General features: G+C 34.9%; 1 protein-coding gene across 1 annotated transcript in view; it reads right to left on the bottom strand.

Annotated features, from left to right (window-relative positions):
* USP40 (ubiquitin specific peptidase 40) overlaps window positions 1-23549 on the bottom strand; it is an 80925-nt gene that overhangs the window by 53310 nt on the left and 4066 nt on the right. Inside the window, exons 3-10 of the mRNA XM_008065104.2 lie at window positions 19925-19992; window positions 18307-18420; window positions 15425-15589; window positions 13208-13354; window positions 10830-10973; window positions 9118-9246; window positions 4422-4517; window positions 2010-2114 (exon numbers count right to left, since the gene is read on the bottom strand). Of these exons, the coding sequence (XP_008063295.1) occupies window positions 2010-2114; window positions 4422-4517; window positions 9118-9246; window positions 10830-10973; window positions 13208-13354; window positions 15425-15589; window positions 18307-18420; window positions 19925-19992 (968 nt within the window). The remainder of the gene's footprint in view (window positions 1-2009; window positions 2115-4421; window positions 4518-9117; window positions 9247-10829; window positions 10974-13207; window positions 13355-15424; window positions 15590-18306; window positions 18421-19924; window positions 19993-23549) is intronic.

The raw sequence follows: 23549 nt of genomic DNA, 5'->3' as shown, positions 1-23549 counted from the left end.
CATACCTAATCCTGAATTGTAACCCACATCTTTAAAGTAAAAAAAAATTTTTTAAAAAAGAATGCTTGCATAGGTACATTAATACTATACAAGGTAGATTTCAAGGCAAAGAATGTTAGCAGAGATAAAGAAGGACATTTCAATCCTAAATGTATGTACCTATTAATATAGCTTCAAGATACATGAAGCAAAATTGTCAAAGCTAAAAAAGGGAAAGGACAAATTCACAATTATAGTTGAGAGATTTTGCCCAGGCATGGTGGCTCACACCTGTAATACCAGCATTTTGGGAGGTGGAGGCGAGAGGATTTTCTGAGCCCAGGGATTCAAGACCAGCCTGGACAACTTGGCGAGACTTCATTTCTACAATAAATCAAAATATCAGCCGGGCGAGGAGGCATATACTTGTGGTTCCAGCTACTTGGAAGGCTGAGGTAGAAGGATCACCTGAGTCCAGCAGGTCAAGGCTGCGGTGGCCATGAGCATGCCACTGCACTTCAGTCCGGGCAACAGAGTAAGACTCCAACTCAAAAAAGAAATAAAAATAGTTGGGAGATTTAAAAACTCCTCTCAGTAATTGATAAAAAAAAGACCAAAAAAAATTTAGTAACGATAGAGAATAAAGAACACTCTTAACTAGTCTGATCTAGTTGACATCAAGAAATGTTACACCTAACATCCAATCTCAGAAAACAACTTCTCCATTGAACACAGAACATTCAGCAAAATAGACATTATTCTAAGCCATGAAACAAGTCTCCATAAATTCAAAAGAAATGAAATCATGTGGAGTATGTTCTCCAAGTACAATGGTTTAATTAGAAGTTAATTTATTGACACAACAAAAAAGATAGATACAACTAGAAATCACCCAATAATTGGAAATTAAGCAGCATACTTCCAAAGAACTCATGGGCCAAAGAAAGAATCACAAGGGAAATTACAAAATACTTTGAATGAAACAATAATAAAAGTATGTTGAATACAGTTACAGCTCAAATAGTGTTTAGAAAGAAATTTATAGCTTTAAAAGCATATATTAAAAGAAAGGTGTAAAAACAACTGAGATAACAACCCAAGATGACCAAATTAAATCCTAGCAAGTAGAAGGAAGGAAATAAATGTAAGAAGAGAAATCAATGACAGAAAACAGATAAGCTGTAGATAAATGAACAGAATTACATCTTTAGACAAAAGTATTTTTAAAAAGCTTTTGAAAATAAATTTTATAACCTCCTAGCAAGAACTGATGGAAAAAAAGCGAGAAAACACAAAGTATTAGCATCAGAAATGAAAACGGGAACATAGCTTCAGGTCTGACAGACACTAAATAGATAATATGAGATATTTTGAATAACTTTATGCCAATAAATTTGACACTCAGATATAAAAATTCTCTAAAAAACACAATTTTCAAACATAATGTAAGAAGTAACAGAAAACTTATTTTTTGGTGGTCTAATCTAATTAAATATACACTTAAACACACTGATGTGTTTTAGATCCTACATGAAACAGCTCCAAAATGTTTCTTAAATGTTCTACTGTTCTGCTTGTTTGTTTTCAGTCAAGTTGTTATCTCTTATTTCTGGCAGTATCAGTTTTGCAACTAATCTTGCAGCCTAGAAAACCAGGGCACCAAGTATACTAGGAAACTAGATCACCAAATAAACTAGAATTTAGTGTAAAAGAAAGATCAAGTGAAATTTGGGTGAATACCTGAAGACATTTCTTTAAGTAAAATGATAAACTTTAGGGTATGAATTTTGTGACTTTTTTTGCTGCTGTGATTAGTAGCTGCTCTCCCATTTTGCTTACTTCGTGATTCTATGATAAATAACTTAATAAGTAATATGTATAAGTAACTTGGCTGAATTATAACCATTAAATAAAAATACTAATGTTATTTTCACCTATGTTAAACACCTTTCTGCAAAGGAATTCATGTTTCTGGAATCACAGTAACATTTCCTGGGACTAGAATTTCCTGTAATGATGCTATGTATTACCTTTCGCAGTGGTCCATGCTGTTTTCTGTACTTTTTGTTCCAAGATAGTCCTATCTTTTTCAAGAGTTTCTGACCCAGCAGATCAACAGGAATTAGATTATTCTCCTCCTTATGAAAGAAACACAAAGTCACTTAGGAAAATTTGATGAGGAATAATTGCCACACAAATTCAAGAAGACAAACAAGATCAAACATGCTTAGTACAGCAAACATATATGTGAATTAATCATAATTATTTTATTATAAAATTTGTTTTAAAAAATGTAGATTAAGCCTCCATTTAGAAAACTTGGATTTTTTTGCCACTTTACATGTGCCACAAGTGAACCATTTGAAGAATACTAACCAAAAAATAGCCTGAGATTTGGTAAATTCCTGCCAGTAAATGGAATTTTTAGAAGAAATATTTATGTTCAAAAAAAGATTATTAATGTCCTGTATGAATATTCTGAAGTAGAAATAAGTTCTAAAAGGAAGTAAGTAACTGTTACAAGTAACTTTTGTGGGCTGAATGGTATCTCCCCAAAATTCACATGTTGACTCCTTAATCCATAATACTTCAGAATGTGATTATATTTGGAGACAGGGCCTTTAAAGAGGTGATTAAGTTAAAATTAGGCTGTTTTCCATTTTAGGGTAGGCCCTAAGCCAATCTGATCGGTGTTCTCACAAGAAGAGGTCATTTGGACAAAGTGATGGCAGGGATGCACATGCACAAAGGAAAAACCATGTGAGAAAACAGGGAGAAGACAGTCATCTGCAAGCAAGGAGAGAGGCCTTGGAAGAAACCATACCTGCCAACACCTTGATCTTGGATGTCCAGCCTTTAAAACTGTCAGAAAGTAAATTTCTATTGTCTAAGTCACCCAAGCTGTAGTATTTTGTTATGGCAGCCCTTGCAAGCTAGTAAAGTATCCATAGATCAATATAGTTAAACTGCTCAGTCTAGGTCCCTATTAGGAAGTATTAAAAATCATTTATTAAGAATTAATGAATAAATGGGTTGGGTGTGGTAGCTTATGCCTGTAATCCCCCCACTCTGGGATGCCTTAGAGGGAGCATCACTAAGGCCAGGAGTTCAAAAGCTGCCTATATAACACAATGAGACCCCTTCTCTACAAACATAAAAAAAGAAAAAAATAGCTGGACATGGTGGTATATGCCTGTTGTTTTAGCTACTTAGGAAGCTGAGGTGGGAGGATCACTTGGGCCTAGGAATTCAAGGCTGTAGTGCGCCAAGATCATGCCCCCTGTACTTCGGCCTAAGGAGAAAGACTGAGATGCTGTCTCAAAAAAAAAAAAAAGGAATGAATGAATAGATGAAATAAGATCTCACATCTTTAAAACAGGATACTAAACAAACATTAAAAGCTGTTCACCTCAGGTATTATCAGTGCTAGGAATGAAAAAGGGGCCATATAAACATTAAAAGGGTAATATAGGAAAGCAGTAAGTTGCAAAACAGTATGTAAAGCCCAATTGTGTTTAAAATGACAATAATAATAGCCACAGAGCTCATAACTCAATCCTAATATATGTACATAAACACAAAGAAAATAGGCCAGGTATGGTGGCTAATGCCTGTAATCCTGGCACTTTCTGAGGTTAAGGCAGGATAATTGCTTGAGCCGAGGTATTTAAGACCAGCCTGAGCAACATTGTGAGACCTCATCTGTACAAAAAAAAAAAAAAAAATTTAGGCAGGTGTGGTGGTACAAACCTGTAGTCCCAGCTACTTGGGAGGCTGAGGTGGGAGGATCACTTGAGCCCAGGAGGTAGAGGTTGCAGTGAGCTGAGATCATGCCACTGCACTTCAGCCTGGGTGACAGAGTGAGACCCTTTCTCAAAAACAAACAAACAAAACCAACACATACAAAAAAAAATAAAAAACAGAAGGCAAAGGATATATATCAAGGAATTAATAATGACTATTGGCTTTGGCCTATTTATACTTTTTGTCTGTATATATTTTCTGCTTTTTTTCCTTGAATCTTCTACCATTAATATGTGTTTCTTTTACAACCAGAAAATCCTCAACAAAAATTTTTGAAATGGAGATATGGAAATGTCCTAAAAGAAAAAGATTATAAGAGGTAACAGTATCAGTCTACCAACTAAATCTCATATATATATATAGGGGTGCCAAAAAATGTATACACATTTTAAGTATGACATTTGCTCAAAAGATGGCGTTAATGAAATGAATGCTAGCATCACCATGTGACAGGCAGGACAGTCATAGAAAATGCCAGAGGCACGGTTGAGTGAACATCCTACTATACATTGCTACCATAGTTTAATTCAATTTTGAAAAGTAACACATAGATAATATCACTTAAAATGTGTATACTTGTTTTGGCACCCCCTTTTTTTTGGCACCCCCTGTATATATAATAGATATACACATTCTACCTGTAATAAGATTGCTCTTAGAATCATCAGTGGATCATCAATCTCTTCTTCATTTTGAAGATCTTTCAAATTCACATCTGGCTTACTTTTTTCCTCCTAGGAAGTAAAACAAGAAATGTATATCACTAATCTCCTAATAATCAACAAAACAGAAATGTCTATGCTGTGGAAGTTTCAAGAAGTAGAAACAATGGCAAAGCATATAATGATCTTTATATGCTTTGGAATCAGGCAGACCTGGCTTTGAATTCTAGTTCTTAGTTGAGCAATCCTGGACATGTTAATTTCTCTGGCTTTATCAGTAAATTGGGACTGTGAGATAAATGAAGCTTTAGCACAATACAGACAGTGGATTCCAACATTTTCTGACTTAGCACTACTTTAGCTGCATTTTACATAATTAGGTATGTTGAATTTTCATCATCATTCAGTTAAAAATATTTTCTGGTCTTCATCCAATACATTTTCACTTGTTTGTGTTGGCCGAAGGAAATCCTACCCGTCTTTGTAGGCTTGAACTTAAACAGTCCCTTCTATTTCCTGATCATCTAAGTTTTTACCTCATTCTATGAAGGCATTGGGGAACATGTCAACATTCACCTGGTAAACTATTTTCACTAACTTCTTTTTTTTATACATGTCTTCTTGCAAAAGTATTTTAAATTGGCTTAAAATCATAAATACAAATAGTCCTAAACAATTTAGCACAAGACAAAAATAATCAAGAAATTATAGAAGAATATGGTAGACCAGATATAACCATCCTGCTTCAAAATTACTAAAAATGCTGCAAAAAATAAAACCAAAACAAATAAAAACATCTTTTAAATAAACAATGAGCTAGCAAAAATATCAGGAAAATCTTCAGAGGTCAAAAAGTGAAATGGGAATCCGGGGAAGAAGTCCACAGATGAAGCCTCCAGCTTTCCAACTGCTATTTAGTATTCAAAGGTGAGGCCTCTAGGAGGTGATTAGGTCATAAGAGCAGAGCCCTCACAAATGGGATTAGTGTACTTACAAAAGAGGCCTGAAAGAGTTTGTTTGTTCCTTCGACCATGTGAGGACACAGTAATAAGGTGTTATCTATGAAGCACAGCAATTCCCCACAAGCACAAAATCTGCTGGTGCCTTAACCTTGAACTTCCCAGCCTCCAGAACTGTGAATAATAGATTTCTGTTGTTTATAAACTACCCAGTCTAAGGTATTTTGTTATAGCAGCAGAAATGTACTAAGACACCAAACTTGCTGATCCTGAACTTCTAATCTGATGCTCATACAGGACAGGGTTTGGGAGAGAAAGCCTAAGGCCTACCCAAAGTAGAGAGTTGAGTGATTGGATTTTTAAACAACAACCAATTCTTCAATTACTTGACTTCAACTCAATTCCACTCAAAACTAAAATTCCACTCAATTTTACATTTATTATGATAGCCCAGACACCACAGGTTAAGGGCTCAGTGCCATAACACTGTCCCCTCCTTCAAATAGCAACCACAAATGGGGTACCTAGGCTATCCGTACTTCTGTCTAGCTGATTATAATTCCCGCAGCCCCTAACACAGGTTCACAATTTTCTGGAACAACTCACAGGACTCAGTAACTTATGCTACAGCTTATTACAAAGAATACAAATAATCGGCCAGATAAAGAGATATATAGGGCAAGATCCAGAAGGGTTCAGAGTGCAGAAGGTCTGAAGCTGGCCAAGCAAAAGCTGGCCAGGAATGCAGGGACACACTCTCTGAGGTGAAAGTTGTGCTGGCACTGAGGCTGGGAGCACTTTCTAAGACTAAAGAGTAACTTGACAGGACTGAAAAATGGCCACAACAGATGGAAGCATAACTAGAAGAAAAGAGCCAAGAGACACGGTGGAAATGGGCAAGGCAAAAAACAATAACATAATAAACATTTATCTGTCCTGATGACAAGCTTCTATCAGAATCTAATGAAAAGCTTCAACTTCATCTTAAAGAGAGAATGAGATTAAGCTAATGTTACTGTTTGAAAAGTGAGGGACAGGAGGGATAAGGGGAAGTGAGAATGGCCACTCTAGAGAATAAAGATTCTCTACCACCAAAAATTGAAAATGCAAGAAAGCAGTTGGAGGGAAGGTAACATGGTAAGTATCAACTCAAACATGAAAACACTGAGGGCTGAAACAGACCAGATGAGGATAAGAAGTGCTTGACTTCATCTGACCAGAAAGGTGCCTGGCAAGCCAGTGTCTTGGCAAATGTGGCACAAACATTTGAGAATGATGCTTGTATGGCATTCCCAACCCAGAACTGGAGTTCTAGCCACTGCAGTAAGATAAGTAAAAGAAATGGAAGGCAAAGAATTGGGAGGCTGGGCTCAGTGGCTCAGCCTGCAATCCCAGCACTTTGGGAGGACGAGGTGAGTGGATTGCCTGACCCCGTGGGTTCAAGACCAGCCTGGGCAACTTGGCGAGACTTCATCTCTACAGTAAATAAAAAATTAGCCGATGTGGTAGCGTGTGCCTATAGTTCTGGCTACTTGGAAAGCTGAGGTGGAAGAATCGCCAGAGCCCAGCAGGTCGACGCTGGGGTAGCCATGAGTGTGCCACTGTACTCCAGCCTGGGCAACAGAATGAGACTCCAACTCAAAAAAAAAAAAATTGGGAAGGATGAAACAAAACTGTCTATTTCCACAGATGCCTTTAACATACGAGTTTAGCAAGTTTATTGATTGTTAGTATATAAATGCTTTAACTTATATACTAAAATATTTTACATATATGAAGTATAAAAAATACATTTATATAATTTAGTATATAAAATCAATATTCTAAACAAAACTACATTTCAATATACCAACTACAAACAGTCTAAAATATTCAAAATACAGGTATAGATTATGTCCCTGATAAATATTTTCCTGGTAGAACAGTTTGATTTTCTTTAAATCCAAACTTAACAGAACATGTAGCTCTCAATATGAATATAACTGATAGAATGTCAGAAATAAATGTTTTGAAAAGCATGCTGAGTGTTAACAAAGGGAGTGTGCATCTTGGATACTACTGGCAACATGAGAAGCCATATTATTACATATAGAGCAACTATTCGTCAATAACATTATTTGATAACCTCACTTTAAGCATTTTAGTACTTCCTAATGTGATGGCTTATGACTTATCTAGACATTTTGTGTGTTTTAGTTTCATTTTGGAAAACTGATTGAGAGTTCAGGATTGATATGGAATCCATTATAATTTCATAGGAACTAGACTCTAGTTAGTGCTTTCCATTAGAACATCTGCAAGTTCTTTTTGAGAAAATTATAAAACTTTAAAATAAGACATTAAAGGGGCTTTAAAAAATGGAAAGATATATCTTGTTTACATACAAAAATGCAAAATCTCATTGTGTGTGTATATGTATATGTGTGTGTGCACATACATGCATATGTGTGAGAATAATCACAAGGTGATTCTAGAAATGTGTATAGAAGCCTAAAAACCCAAGACAAGCCTGACCTTCCTGAAGAATAACACCATGTAAGGAGACTTGCCCTACCAGATATCACAACTTACTATTAAACTATGGAAATTAACAATGTAGTATTTGTCCAGGAGTAGAGAAAAAAAAACAATGGAATAGAATAAAGAACTGAAGAATAGACTTACACAAAACTAAACAGTAGTTATAAACAGAACTGTTGTAGTAGATTGATGAGAAAAATAGATTATCCAATAAATGGGAATGGACAATTTTTCCAAGTAGAAAAAAAATCTCATACCATTCACAGGAAATCACTCTAGGAAGGTTGAAGTTTTAACTTTAATTCAGGTCAGTGATCATTGAGCACAGTTTCAAAAAGCAACTACAAAGGACATGACTTTGCAGTCATACTATATTAAAAAGGACAAAAATCACCCTGTTTTAAATCCTATTGTGAAAGCTATAGACATAGTTTTTAATCACATTTTAACGTACAATCATCAGCAGGATACAAAATCAACATTGTGTGTTTCTAAGTCAATATTCATTTTATTTGTCAGAAAAAATTCAGTAATTGCTAGCTATAAAAATAGTGCTATCTCTTTGACACAATGGAGTAACTGAAAAACTGAGAAATGGTTCCAGATTAAAGACTTGAGAGACAACTAGCTAAATATAATGTATGATGATGCACTTGACACTGGAATAGACAAAAAATTGCCATAAAGAATGTGAATGGGATGACTGGTAGACTAAATATTAGATGATAGAATTATATCAGTGTTAGAAGTTCCTGATTTTGATCAATGCTTATGTAGAAGAATATCCTTCTTTTTAGAAGATAAACACTGAAGTATTTAGAGGTAAAGAGGGTTGATGTCCACAACTTAATTTTAAATGGTTCAGCACTAATAATGATAATTTTAATAGTATGTGGTCTGTACACGCTTATGCACAAATGTGGCAAAATGTTAACAATTGGTGAATCTAGGCAAAGAGGGGGTGAATCTAGGTAAAGGAAGGTGTTTTTACTATTCTGGTAATTTTTCTGTACATATGAAACTATTTAGAAATAAAAATTCAAAACTTATATCTGTATTAACTTTCAGTGCCTGTCAAAGTTTTCTACAGAGTAGATACATAATCAATGGCAAAAGATTATCCTCAACAAAATAATAGGACTAGAAAAGCAAAGAAATTGTAAAGCTATTTCTAAATGAGTTTCTATACCTACTTGAATTTGCCAGTTTCCCAAATGATCAACATCTTTAATATATACATGATAATGTCCTCCATAGCAGCCACCTTTGTGTATAATAACTGAGAAGAGGTCATATATATAGTCTAAGTCACCCAATTCACTCTAAAAGAAAAAAGAACATAAATATTGATGTAGTTTACATAAAATGGCAAGCTAATAAAGAGAAAAAAAGAATTTCAATTACTCAAATTAATATGACACTTCACTGTTTATCATTGTTATTTAAGAGCATAGATGAATTAAGCAATGGATTTAAATTTTAAAATTTTTAATTCATTGATCTAATACCAATCACACTACACCAATCAAATTCTACCTCTTAGTTAAACATGAACACATACACTTGAAAAATATATTTTTATGTAAATTTGGCCAAGATTATGTAAGCCAATGAAACATGTCACCCTATCAGTGAGTCTGCTGTAGAAATTTTTGGCAAGAGAAATCCATCTTTGTATCATATCTATTATTCTGCTTTACACATGTGCTCTTTTCTTATCCATTTATTTATTTTTTTATTGATACATAATATTTAGTTGAAATTGTCCTCTATTCCAGTTAGGTTGTCATGTGCCTCAAAGTCAAAGCCAGGTCAACTATCTAGCACCCCTCCTGAAACTTCAATCCTCTGCACAGTACAGAAACCTAGCAATTATGACTACCAGCTGATCTCATTTAGCGGCCATTTAGTGGAGTGAAGAGGTTCTATCTTGTTTTATGAATTCTATGGTCGACATTTTCTATAATTAATATGCTCTAAAATGAGTGACCCTACAGATAAACTCTCACTGTAGTAATTAAAAAGAAAACAAAGCAACTACTTTAGATTAAGATATACTTTTAAGATGTTTATTTAAAATTCTGGTGCAGAAGAACAAAAAAACCTTAGTTTTCACATTTGAGGGGTCTGAACTACATATTATAAGCTCCCTTCTGGCTTTGATGTCTAAACTCAGTGTTCATCTGTGATGTTAAAATGTACACATGGATGCCACTTGAAGAGTGCCAGTTATTTGAAGAATTTCTTTGCTTTAAATGTTATACTTTTTATGTGGCAGCATTTTAAAATGTCTGATTCAGACAAAAGACAAGAGGTGTACACAAACAAGCAAAGTGACATTTTTTTCATTAATGTGCACTTCCTAAATAAGTGCTTAATGTCTTTACTTATTTCAGTTTTTTTCTATTGAAGCATGTTAAAATCATGTGACAAACTTTTTATAAAAGGTGAGGCTAGCATATTAACTAACTCTGGGAAAATTATTTATTCTGGGCATGCCAATAACAGGATCAGCGCCAATAGAACATTAGAATCTTTGCATGGTAATTCCAACAATTAAAAAAAAAAACTCCAAAGCTCCATAATTAGGCTTGAAGTAGAGGAAGGCCCATGTGTGAAGAGCTTGAATATAAGAACATTTGTAAAAAGATTACATTTTTACATATAAATTCAATAGCTAGCTAATAAGTGCTCTTAATAAACACACAAGAATGATTTGTGATGCTGCTAGACACCCTACAATGTATAGGACAGCCTCCTACAACAAAGAGTAATTTGACTTGAAATGTTAATAGTGCCAAGATTGAAAGATTCTGTAATAAACCAACTGAAAATAAATAAATGTAAGTAAAAGATTCAATCTTGAGAGGGAAAAGAAAGAATTTCAAAATAGAATGGTTCAAACCTGTTCACAAAAAGGCTTGAGATTGATCCGGAGAGGGAACGTGTAACAGCTAGTTTCCTTGTAGCGTTCACATTTCACAAAATCAAAATTAAATCTTAGTAATGAAACAGTAAGAAAGGGAGGCAGCTTACGTAATTTGGCCGACTGTTAAAAGAAAAATTTATAAAGTTTTTAAAAACGGAGTGATATAAAAGAGTAAATAATGTTTCTTAAGGTATAAAAAAGCAACCTATGACACAGTTCTAAGAGAAATATGTCCTTAGATTACATAAACTCACTACCATGAATTCAACCTAGCTCTTACTATAAACTCAACTATTTTATGGGTCCAAAGGTGGCATCACTCATTTATGCTTACAACTAAAAATTTACAAGACGGTTTTCTGTTTCTCTCATTGATATCCTAAAATACTATTTCATGAGCATGTGCCCTCTCTAACGATGCTTATTTTCTGCCCAATTCCTGGCTTTTCATCTTATCCTTTGGTGTCTCCACTTTACCTAGCAGACACACAGTTCTTTTTATTCGGGGAAAAACTGAAGCTTTTAACCTGGGACCTAGAAACCTGTTTCAAAGGATCTGAACCCAAGAAATAATATAAAAATTTTGTGTGCATATGTATTTTTCTGAAGAGAAGATCTATAGCCTTCATGAGACTTGCAAAAGAACTGTAACTCCCCAAAGGTTAAGATCTATTGGCTAGGTACCCTGGCTCATGCCTATAATCCTGCCACTTTGGGAGGCCAAGGCAGGAGGACTGCTTGAGCCCAAGAGTTTGAGACCAGCCTCGGTAACATAGTGAGACCTCATCTTTTAACAAAAAAATGAAAAAAAAAAATTGGTCAGGCTCAGTGGCATATGCCTGTAGTCCCTGCTATTGAGAGGCTGAGGTGGAAGGATAGCCTGAGCCCAGGAAGTTGAGGTTGTGGTGAGCTGTGATCGTGCTACTGCACTCCAGTCTGGGTGACACAGTGAGACCCCAACTAAAAAGAAAAAAAAATATGACAGCAGTAGGGTTGATGCTCTACTGGCCTTAGATACAAGGAGCTGAGAAGGAAATTTAGAGTGGGTTAGAGATAACACAACCAAGCCAGAGGAATGAGAAATGGCACTAATAACATATATACATAAATAAACACTTATAAATTTTCTGTAATAGCCATTTTATAGTAATATTAATGCATTACAGGATTTTAGTAATTAATTATCATTGTTAATACTTTTGGTGGAAATTAACTATGTGAAAAATATGCTAAAGAACAATTCCATACTAATAAATCACAATTTGTTGTGAAAGAATGGGGAAAAGAAAATATAAATGGTTGCTAGAAGATAAAGCAAAAAAAATTCTACAAAATATTTTTCTATAATCTATCCTCTGAAGAGAGTTATTCAGATGCCAGACTCCCTTAGAACAAATAGATATGATCCTAGATCCAAAGGACTAGACTATAAAGAACAGAGACTTTACATCAAAACTGGGTAAAACACCAATATATGGCTGATTTTCAGAAATGCCAAAGTGCTGATATAATAAATCATAAAGAAGCTGGAATGTGTAAAACTTATGATGCATGAAAATAACACTGGGGGTGTTCTATTAAGCTAAAGGGTATAGTTGTCTCTCATTTCTCTTCTGGTCAAAGTTTCTCTTCTTTTCTGGAATTTAAAATAACTATGAACTGTATCTACAGGAATGGCTATTGATGTATTAATGTGATGAATAAATTGAGAAATATCAGAATTCTACGTTTACTGATTTGTTTTACTTTTCTCTCTTAGCTCTCACGTGGCAAAAGAAATCAGTTGCTTAAATCTTGTCTCACTTTTATCTTATAATTTGCTTTACAGTACAGAAAGAAAACCAGAAGTATTCTGTTAAGTTCCTTAATTAGCAAGTTAAGTATTCCCACCTAGGGAGGAGGAAAGGGCACATCCAATTTACCAGAGTAAGGAGGGCATAATAACGATTATAAAATAGTTGCATATTAAGAAAATGAAGAAAGTCATGCATTTTCATGGTAGTAAATCAGAAAAGAAAAGCTCAACAAGCTTCTCAACTGGCAGGGATAAAAATATATACTGTTCTTTTCATAACAGTAATTTGCAAAAAGCAGGAATAATTAAGAAATGCTGAGATACATTCTGAGAAAAGGAGGTTGAATGAACTGTTAAGTTGAAAGCTTTAAAAAATCCTTTACTGTAAAAATGAAAATACAGATAACAATGTAAATGTCTTTTCAATCTTAAGTGTTAAGAGCTTCCAGTATATCCTCCGGACTTTTTCATACAAGATGACTTCAGCTGACAAAGTTCCTGCTATGAGGTGCCAAGTGTTAAGTTAGAACTCTGGGAAAAGGCAGATATCTATCTTTACCTTTGCTGCTTTCACCAGCCTGTCACAAGTTCCACAGTGGTACAAGTTGTCATAGTCAAAAACTTCCTCTTCTACATACATGTTCCAGAGAGCATCTTCTAAACCAGTTACATTTTTTACTGCTACTGTTAGATCTAAGAAGTCTTCCTGAAATAGACATGAATATAATATTGAAAATATAAATAATTTCATAGAGGTTTACAAGCACATCACCAACTCAAACATATATTGGGAATAATCAGCCATATTTTTCCTAAAACACTGTACATATGAAGACGTAGCTCTCCTGATTAGATATTGTGAAGTTCATTAACACTAAATTATCCTTTCTAAGTCAAACTATAATTTAGCTTAAACTGTATCAGAAAAAAGATTATAAAGGAAGAAGCTTATGAGTTTACTGCAGATACAATACAATCTGTTTTATGAGGAAATATAAACCACAATAAAACACATATCTAAATCTAGAAGTATACATACAAGGCTTATAGTATTGTTTTATTCTCTAGACTAGAATATAACAGCAATGGCAGGGTTACATTTTCTTTTCTTTTCTTTTTTTTGAGTAGGAGTCTCACTCTGTTGCCAAGGCTGGAGTTCACTGACACACTCATGGCCACCCCAGCGTCGACCTACTGGGCTCCAGCCATCCTTCCGCCTCAGCCATCCAAGTAGCCGGAACTATAGGCACACACTACCACACCCAGATAGTTTTTTTAATTTATTGTAGAAACGAGTTAGTTTTTTTTAAAATTTGTTGTCGCCAAGTTGGTTGGACTGGTCTCAAACTCATGGGCTCAGGAAATCCACTTGCCTTGACCTCCCAAAGTACTGGGATTACACTGAGCCACCGAGCCTGGCCAGGGTTACATTTTCAAATGTAGACTTCATTTTTTTCATCTTCTTTTGCTAGAGTTGGGTCTAAGATATATTGAAGAAATTATAAGAAAAAATAATCTTCAGCCAGGATAAGAAGGTATTTCCAAGAAAATTAAGAGAAGAATATTTTGTAAAAATAGAGTCTATCAATTCTACTATAACTATATTTGAATTATAATATTTCAGGTAATAAATGCTATTACAATTTGGTAAGTTTAACTTATAATAATTTATAATTCTTACTTATAGTTGTGTGTGTGTGCAACAGCATTATTTTATAGGATTATGGGAACTGAGTTATATGTAGTTGTTAGGGGAGCACTCATTAGTTCATCTTAAGTATTAAAAGTAACATTTATACAGTATATGGCTTACAACATATATGTGAAAAGTTAATTTCTTTAATTTATTATGTGCCTCATGCACATTGTTTTGAAATTACTTTGTGAATTATTACATCATAGCTAAGTCAATCATAAAGTAATTCAAAGACACACATAACATCTTAATTATTTCCAAACTAGGCTAACCAAGAAAGCATCTATTAGCACAGGCAATAGGGCCAAGAAGTATTTTTTTTAACCCCAACTCTTTTTTAAAATAGTAAAAAAAAAAATGTATTTCCAAAAAAAAAATTAATGATTTAGAAAATGGTATTTAATTTTGTACTCACACAGCCAAATACAGAAACTTTCTACAACTCTTGCCTCAACAAAAGGAGATTTTTAAAAAAAATTTATGATTCAGTGATGAAATAATTGGCTCTATAAGATTAACAGGGCAAACAGAGATTCTTATATTTACATGAGCAAATTTCTAATGAGATTAAATGGGCAATCTCTGTCATTAAAAAGAACTGAAGGTCATACTAATTAAAACAGGATTATAATAGCTTTATATATAATAAGTAAACATAAGCATACACATATAAACTTTTTTGAAAAATATTAATAAATTAAATCCAATATTTAATTATAGATGTTTTTCAATTTAAATATACCTCAGTATTCTCTATTTTTATTACCTCCTTAATTAACTTTCTTTACAACATTCTTATCATGATGACATTGGTTTTTCTCATGAGACTCAGACTTCTATTTGTAAACATCCCCAAATATTTGAGTATTGAGTAAAATATTGATTTGCTTCTTTCAGTTTACATAGAGAAATCTGGATTATAAACTCATGACTTAGGTGTAGTTAGAGTAAAAGAAAAAACCTCAGTAAATTACTTCTAGTAATAAACACTTCAATTCTCATGTGGTATTACAGATCATAGTTTCAATTAGGTTATAATTTGCAGTATAACTTATTACTAAAGTACTCTGGCATATTTACCAGCTTCTCACTGATGTTCTTACATTCTTTACAAACAATCTGGTTAACAATGGTTCCATGATACAGACGATTGATGAGGTCATGACCAGAGGTCCCAACTAAAGAAGTTTCCAAAGCACTGAAGAGAATTCGATTCAGTTCCTGCACATCATGTTGCCTCATTTCCTATAAAACAGATAACTTTACATGCAACTGTGTGCTTCAGATTTGTAAAAAATAATACTAGTTAACAAAAACACAAAGATACTCCTTATCAGATATAAAAATGAGTCAGCAAAACAAGCTAAGAGCTGGTTAAGAGATCACCACCCACTTTTATACTACAAAATAAAAATATGAAGTGTTCAGTGTGTACATATAACTCAACTCCCCTAACAATCAGCAAGTGTGTTTATTGCTGTGGGAAACTATACACAGGGGTAACACAACAGGCACAGATCAGTGTCCAAAAGCTGTCAGTGTCTGCACAAGAAAATCTCACTTAGATTAGAGAACTTGGTGAACAGTCTGAAGTATCAATAGAAAAGAACTAGAATGTATTTACTTTGAAGTATAAACCACTAAAACAAGACTAACATAGCACTGAGAAAAATTCCTAGTAGAACCTGTTTTAATCTGTTAGGAGTCATGAAGTTATGTATGAACTTCTTCTTAAGAACAATTCATGAACCAAAGCCAAGGAGCATACCAACATATAGACGTGGCGAAGAGGAGGAAGAGAGTAGCCTGAAAAGACAGCCAGAGGAATGAGCTCCCTGGAAGCAGGAAGAACTGGGGCTTTAAAGAAAGAGGTAAGTGCTACCAAGAGCATCTTTAGCTGAGAACAAAGAAACGTCTTGTGGATCTGGCACAGGAGTGTCACTGTTGACTTCAACAAGAAAAGCAGAAAAAAGGCAGAGGAACCAGCAGAGGGTGCCTAAGTGGAGGCAGTGAGGAAAGACAATTTTAAAATAAGTTTAGACTGGGAGTGGGAGCTTGCGCCTGTAGTCCTAGCTACTTGGGAGGTTGAGGTAGGAGGACTGCTTGAACCCAGGAGTCCATGAGCTATGGTGATGCCACTGCACTCCAGCCTGGGTAACAGAGTGAGACCTTGTCTCTTGGAAAAAAAAAAAGGAGTAGGGGGAGTGGTTCACGTGAAGAGCAGCAGATGAAAGCTGGAGCAAGAAATGGGACTCAGGAGCTCTATCCTATCTTTTGAAATATAAGACACCAGAGGATGTAAGTTTATTCGATATCACCAGCGCTGATGGGACAGAAAATGTGTGGAAATGTTCAAGTTCTGTTTCTGAACAATCCTATCCAGGACTGCACCTGCAATGTTATCCTACCATTGCAGGTGCAGTCCTAGAGGGTTTCCTGCAATATTTTACTTAGGAAAAATAAAATAAAAAAGATTTTTACAGCTTTAAGAAGTTTGAAACCAGCAACTTGTGGCAACTCATTATCAAAAACAAAGAAAAACTTATCAACTTGATGACTAAGAAAAAAAAGTGGCATATTCATCTAATACAATCTTACTTGGCAATAAAAAGGAATGAAATACCAACATATACTACAATATGAATGAACCTTAAAAACATTATTTTAAGTGAATTGCAAAAGATCAATATTTTATGGCTCCATTCCTATGAAATGTCCAGAATAGGCAAATCCATAGGGACAAAAAAGAGGTCAGTGGTTGCCAGGGATTGGGTAGAGGGGGATGGAGAGTGACTACTAATAGGTATGGGGCTTCTTTTGGGGGGTAAAAATGTTTTAAAACTGATTGTTGTACAATGCTGTGAATATACTAAAAAAAAAAACAAAAAAAAACAAACCTACTGAGTTGTACCCTTTATAAAGAGTGAATTTTATGGCATGTGAATTATATCTCAATAAAGCATGTTTTTTGTTTTTTAAGGGAAGGGAAAAGGAATTAACCCTAAATACCAGCCCTACATCAGAGATTTAACACATCTGTTTAGGGAATGTATTATTAGCCAGTTTTATGTCAAAGTCTTTAATCACATAGTATCACCTAGTTAAGGAGTGCTCCAGGTTAGAAGACCACTGCTCAGAGATTATTATTAAAGGCAATATAACATTATTCCCATCATTGCTTCTTTAAATTCTGTGATAGTCACCCATATCTGTCTTTAGGACGACATCTATTCCATAAAAAAATGTTGGACATGGATTTGATTTATATAACTAATAGTTCATCAATGTTGACAATAAGAACCTTCACTCATTGCTGACAAGTGTGTAGTGTTTCTATATAGTGGAATACCTTTTAGGAACTCAAACAGGAAAGTGAGAGAAAGCCCATATGAAACAGGATACAGGAAGAAAGTGAAGACAGGAGAAAGCCAGGACAGGGAAAATAAAAAGATCTTCCAAGAACAATTTCACTGTTTTGATTGAAACTAACATTCAAGTCAGAACACCCAGATTCAAACACAAAGCACATCACAAAGGCAGATAGAATTTTTAAAATTCACTTACCATTTAACTTATACATTATTGTAGTTTAGCAATAGTCTTTGTTTAAAGACTAAAAACTTGATCAGCATTTTGCTATATAAATGGTAAATAATTTCTATGTCATAGGTGTTGTATCTCAACTAGACTACATAAAGATTCTTAGTGTAGAAATTGTAAAAATCAGCTCTTGTAACTCTCTCTAAATTCAAAACCTTTTCTCTAACTATAAATCACTGCCTTTCATAAAAATCCTATATACAGCAAGTGCCTAAAAATGTATTTCGGGTTTGTAATTTTTTTTTTAACGTGAGAAGGAAGCATTCAAATCATATGTTGAGACTCGAAGACAAACTTAAAGGAAACATTCACTTTTTCCTTAATTGCTGTTAACTTTTCCTTAGAGAAGGTGACCTTCATACCTCATTGCTGGTCCACCCAAAGCTGTCAGTGAGGTCTGTTGTGGACGCAGCTTCCTGGTCTAACAGCAGAAGCTGAGCAAACAAGCGCTGTAACTGTAAAGGTATGATTCGAACCTGGATGAGAAAAAAACGCATTTCTACATGAACTCTTTTAAGTGGTGAGACTTTTGAAAACAACTGCATATTCATTTTCTCATATTTCCTAGTTCACGCTGGAGAAAGTTTACCAATATCTTATTATAAAGGGAGAACTAATTATGATTCAGTAATTTGAAAATTCTAATTTAATCCAAAAAGCTTTAGTTACCTGGAGTTTTCTAACTTGAATAGTTCAGATAAATATTAAAACTCAGAAGCCCTAATATACCACCCAATTGATTACAGACTAACAGCATTCTGAATCTTTAATAGTCCATTCTTTCTCTACAATGGCTCAGATACACATATATTCCCTCTGTAGAACTTTTCCATGCACACATATTGTAACTCACTCTGGAGTTCTGACACTTCAGTAGCACTGTGCCTCACTTTCTCCTGGCTCCAAGCCCATTCCTGCCTTACTTAATATGGTGAGGGCCAGGGCAGACTTAGCAACGTCACTCAGAGTCTAGTCTGAAGGCTGGACTTTAATGACTGAAAGGGAGAATAAGCACTTAAAATTTGTATGACAATTTGACATTCCCACTATATACAACTGATTGTAGTACAACTCTTTCACTATACTAAAAAATCTACTGAGTTGTACCCTTTCAAAGAGTGAATCTTATGGCATGTGAATTATATCTCAATAAAGCAATTTTGTTTTTATTATATACTACAAAAATATCAATCTGCAACAGATTGAGAACTTTAAAAATACAAAAAACTGGTTCTTAGCCACAATGGTGTCTTAGCACTGGGTTAGATTATGAAAGATACCTAATAAGTACAGATTTGAGTGATAAAAAACTTTCGAATTATATTTAAGTAGGGAAGAACATAATTAGATCTACACTTAAAGTAAAACATCACCACAGTAACATACAAATGTAATAAATCAATTACTTATTCAATTTATTTCCAAAGAGGTCAGGCTGGCTTCTTGTAGTTGGTTTCTGGGAGATTACCTTATATTTTTACAATAATCCCCATTTTAAATTCAGCTAATTTGAGTGGGTTTCTGTTACTTATACTCAATCCTTTACCTAAAATACTTGGGTCTTTAGAATTTAGAATTTCCAGAATTTAGAAAGATGATATGAAAATTATCTAATTGAATGATAATTTCAAACAGGTCTCTTTCTCTTTTTTGGTATTGTTACAAATATATGTTTTAAATAGAATTTTTGGTAGGCTAGTGTGGATGTTTTGCAAATATCTCCTTCACCAGAAGAAAAAAATACAACAGTAGAGAGTGATGTATGTTCATAAAGCAGTAGGAGCATTATATTTGAACAAGTAATTCTTTTTGAAAGGAAACTTCTATTACCAATAGGTTATAGGCCAAGTAATTTTATGAAAATAAAGATCATATTTAGTAATTAATAAAAATATTCTTACATGAATAAATAACTTAATTTCTTCCCTTAAAAACATTTCCTAAATATTCCAAAACACCCCAGTAAATCAGATTTAATACCTTTGCATCAGGTTTATCCTTATCTTCGAAAAAACCAAGCTCTTCTGGACCAAGAGAAAATAAAGCTTCTAAACAAAAAAGTAGAAGCAGAGATGTAAATGACATTTCATTTAGAAAAACTGCTTTAGAAAGTCAAGCCCACCATTAGGAAAAATCAATTAAAGAATCAGAAAAATATGATTGTGGCAATATTTATACCCCTGTTCTACACATTTTACTTTCTTGTATTCTTAAGTACTGACTCTAAGAAAATAAAGTGACATGTTAAAGTTTCAGTATGGAAGATCTATGGAAGGAAAATAGTCTTTAGTTTATGCACACACAACTAAAAACAGTAACATCAGAAATCTTTGATGACTTCCCGTTGCCTATGGCAGTGGGTCCCAAAAGCCATGAGGAATCTTAGAAAATACAGTAATGTTGTAAGGGTGCATTTTCACACCACATGTGAGGCTGTCAACCATCCTCTTGTGGGAAAGACCACCTTTCATTCAGAGATTCATGCCCTTCCTTTTTTGGTGTGAAAATGTCTTTTCTGTGTTGAAGGTCGTGACAAATGGAAGTGACCTCACCTGGGAAAAGGAGAAGTTGGCAACTCCATGCCAGTCTCCAGAATGAATTTATCACCCAACATCTAGGTAATACATCACCAAACAGGGCGTATTTGAATTTTCTGGGACGTCTGTATCAAACTAGGTAGAAACTCTACTAGGAAATTTTTGATATACTCCAGGAAAACAAGGATTGGGATAGGTATGTCTCCTTATTAAAAATCACCACACTAGCAAGCTAGGACTTCCAAAACTATACTGAAAAGGAGGGGTGAGAGTGGGCATCCTTGTCTGTTGATATATTTAATTACATTTATGGTCTTAAGAATGTTGAACCAGTCCTGCATCCTGGAGATGAAGCCTACATGGTCATGGTGGATGATTTTTGAGATGTATTGTTGAATCCAGTTTGCTAGGATCTTGTTGAGAATTTTAGCATCTATGTTCATCAAGGATATTGACCTGCAGTTCTCTTTCTTTGTTGGATCTTTACCTGGTTTGGGTATCAATGTGATATTAGCTTCATAAAAAAGATTTGGGAAGAGTTTCGTCTTTCTCAATTGCCTGGAATACTTTCAATAGGATCAGTATCAGTTCCTTCCTGTATGCTTTGTAGAATTCCACCAGAAAGTCATCTGGTTCAGGGATTTTTTTTTTGTAGGTAGTTTCCTTATGACATAGCCAACTTCCTGGATTGTTATTGGTCTATTCAGGGTCTCAATTTCTTCTTGTTTCAACCTGGGGAGGTTGTGTGATGTCAGGAAGTTCTCCATTTCCTTTAGGTTTTCAAGTTTGTTTCCATACAAGTGTACATAGTAGTCTCTGATAATCTTTTGTATTTCTTCAGGTTCAGTTGTGACTTCATCTTTTGCATTTCTGATTGTGTTTATTTGGGCTTTTTCTCTCTTTTTCTTGGTCACTCTAGCTGGAGGACCATCACGGGTATCCAAATAGGAAAAGAGGAAGTCAAGTTATCCCTCTTTGCAGACAACATGATTCTATACCTCGAAAACCCAGGAGAATCTGTCAAGAACCTCCTTGCACTGATAAAGGACTTTGGCAAAGTCTCAGGGTATAAAATAAATGTGCAAAAGACAGTCGCATTTCTGTACACCAACAATAAGCAAACAGAAACCCAACTCAAAAAGCATAATCCCATTCACAATTGCCACACACACACACAAAAAATCAAATACCTTGGCATGTTCCTAACCAGAAATGTGAAAGACCTTTACAACAAAAACTACAAAACACTGCTCAAAGAAATCAAAGATGACACAAACAAATGGAAAAATATTCCATGCTCATGGTCTGGAAGAATCAACATTGTTAGGATTCCCATCCTACCCAAGGCAATCTAAAGGTTTAACTCAATAGCCATTAAATTATTAAAAGTGTTCTTCTCTGACCTGGAAATGACAGTACAGGAATTCATATGGAAACATAAATGATCATAAACAGCTGAAACAATCCTTCAGTTAAAACAACAACAACAACAACAACAAAAACCCAAAAAACAAACAAACAAAAAACAAAGCAGGAGGTATCACACTCCTAGACTTTAAACTCTATTATAAAGCTACAATAATCAAAATAGCCTGGTATTGGGATAAGAACAGGCATATAGACCAATGGAACAGGATAGAGATTCCAGAAGCAAAACCTCAATTTCTCAACCAATTCATCTTCGACAAAGCCTCCACCACTAACCGCTGGGGAGAGGAGAACCTATTCAGTAAACAGTGCTGGGAAAACTGGCTGACCACATGCAGAAGATTAAAACAAGACCCCTACCTATCACCATACACAAAAATCAGCTCTAAATGGATCAAAGTGCTAAACGTAAAACCTCAAACTATAAGAACCTTAGAAAATGCAGGAGACACCCTTATGGAAACTGGAACTGGCAACCAATTCCTGATCAGAACCCCAAGTGCCCATGCCATAAGAGATAAGATAGACAAGTAGGATCTCATCAAACTGACAAGTTTCTGCAAAGTCAAAGAAACCATCACGAGAGCAGGGAGATAGCCCACAGACTGGGAAAAAATATTTGCTAACTGTATGTCTGACAAAGGCCTAACATCTAGAATCTACAAGAAACTCAAATGTGCCGAAAAGAAAAAAGCAAACAGCCCCATTACAAAGTGGGCAAAAGATGTGAATAGACACTTCTCAAAAGAAGACATATGAGCAACCAAAACATACATGAAAAAATGCTCAGCCTCACTAGTCATCAAAATACAATTTAAAATTACACTGAAATACCACTTAACTTCAGTCAGAATCCATCATCAATAACTCAAAAAACAACTGATGCTGGAGAAGATGCGGGAAAAGGCAACACTTCTACACTATTGGTGGGAGTGTAAACTAGTACAACCTCTGTAGAAAACAGTTTGTCAATTCCTAAAAGATCTAAAAATCGACCTTACATACATCCCTGCAATCCCCTTACTGGGATTAACAGTAACTGGAAGAACTCAAATCAGTTTATAAAAAGATACCTACACACGTATGTTTATTGCAGCATTGTTCACAGTAGCAAGAACATGGAACCAACCGTGCTGTCCATCAAAAGAGAACCAAAAAAGAAAATGTGGTACATATACATGATGGACTATTACTCAGTCATAAAGAATAAAATAATGAGCTTCACAGCCACCTGGATGGACTTAGAATTTATAATTCTGAGTGATGTATCACAGAAACAGAACTGAGTATCACATGTTCTCACTCATAGCGGACCTTGAACAATTATCATAATACTATAAGAAAAGGATTGGCAGTAGCAGGAAACTGCTGGGTGTGGGAGGAGGTAGGATTGGCAGTAGTGGGAATCTGCTGGGGGAGGGGGACACATCTCATTAACAAGGGAAACTGAATAATGAACATCTGTATACCTAACCCTGAACTGTACCCCACATCTTTAAAATAAAAAAATTAAAAGAGGGGAGAAAAAGAAAAGAAAAGAAAAAACCAGCCGGACTCGGTGGCTCAGCCTATAATCCCCTGCCTTGGGAGGCTGAGGTGAATGGATTGCCTGAGCCCGCGGGTTCAAGACCCGCCTGGGC

Source organism: Carlito syrichta, unplaced genomic scaffold (assembly GCF_000164805.1).
Source record: "Carlito syrichta isolate Samal-C Ts95f unplaced genomic scaffold, Tarsius_syrichta-2.0.1 Scaffold308158, whole genome shotgun sequence".
Lineage (NCBI taxonomy): Eukaryota > Metazoa > Chordata > Mammalia > Primates > Tarsiidae > Carlito > Carlito syrichta.
The sequence above is the reverse complement of the archived record's forward strand: the minus strand, read 5'-3'. Positions and strand labels throughout refer to the sequence as shown.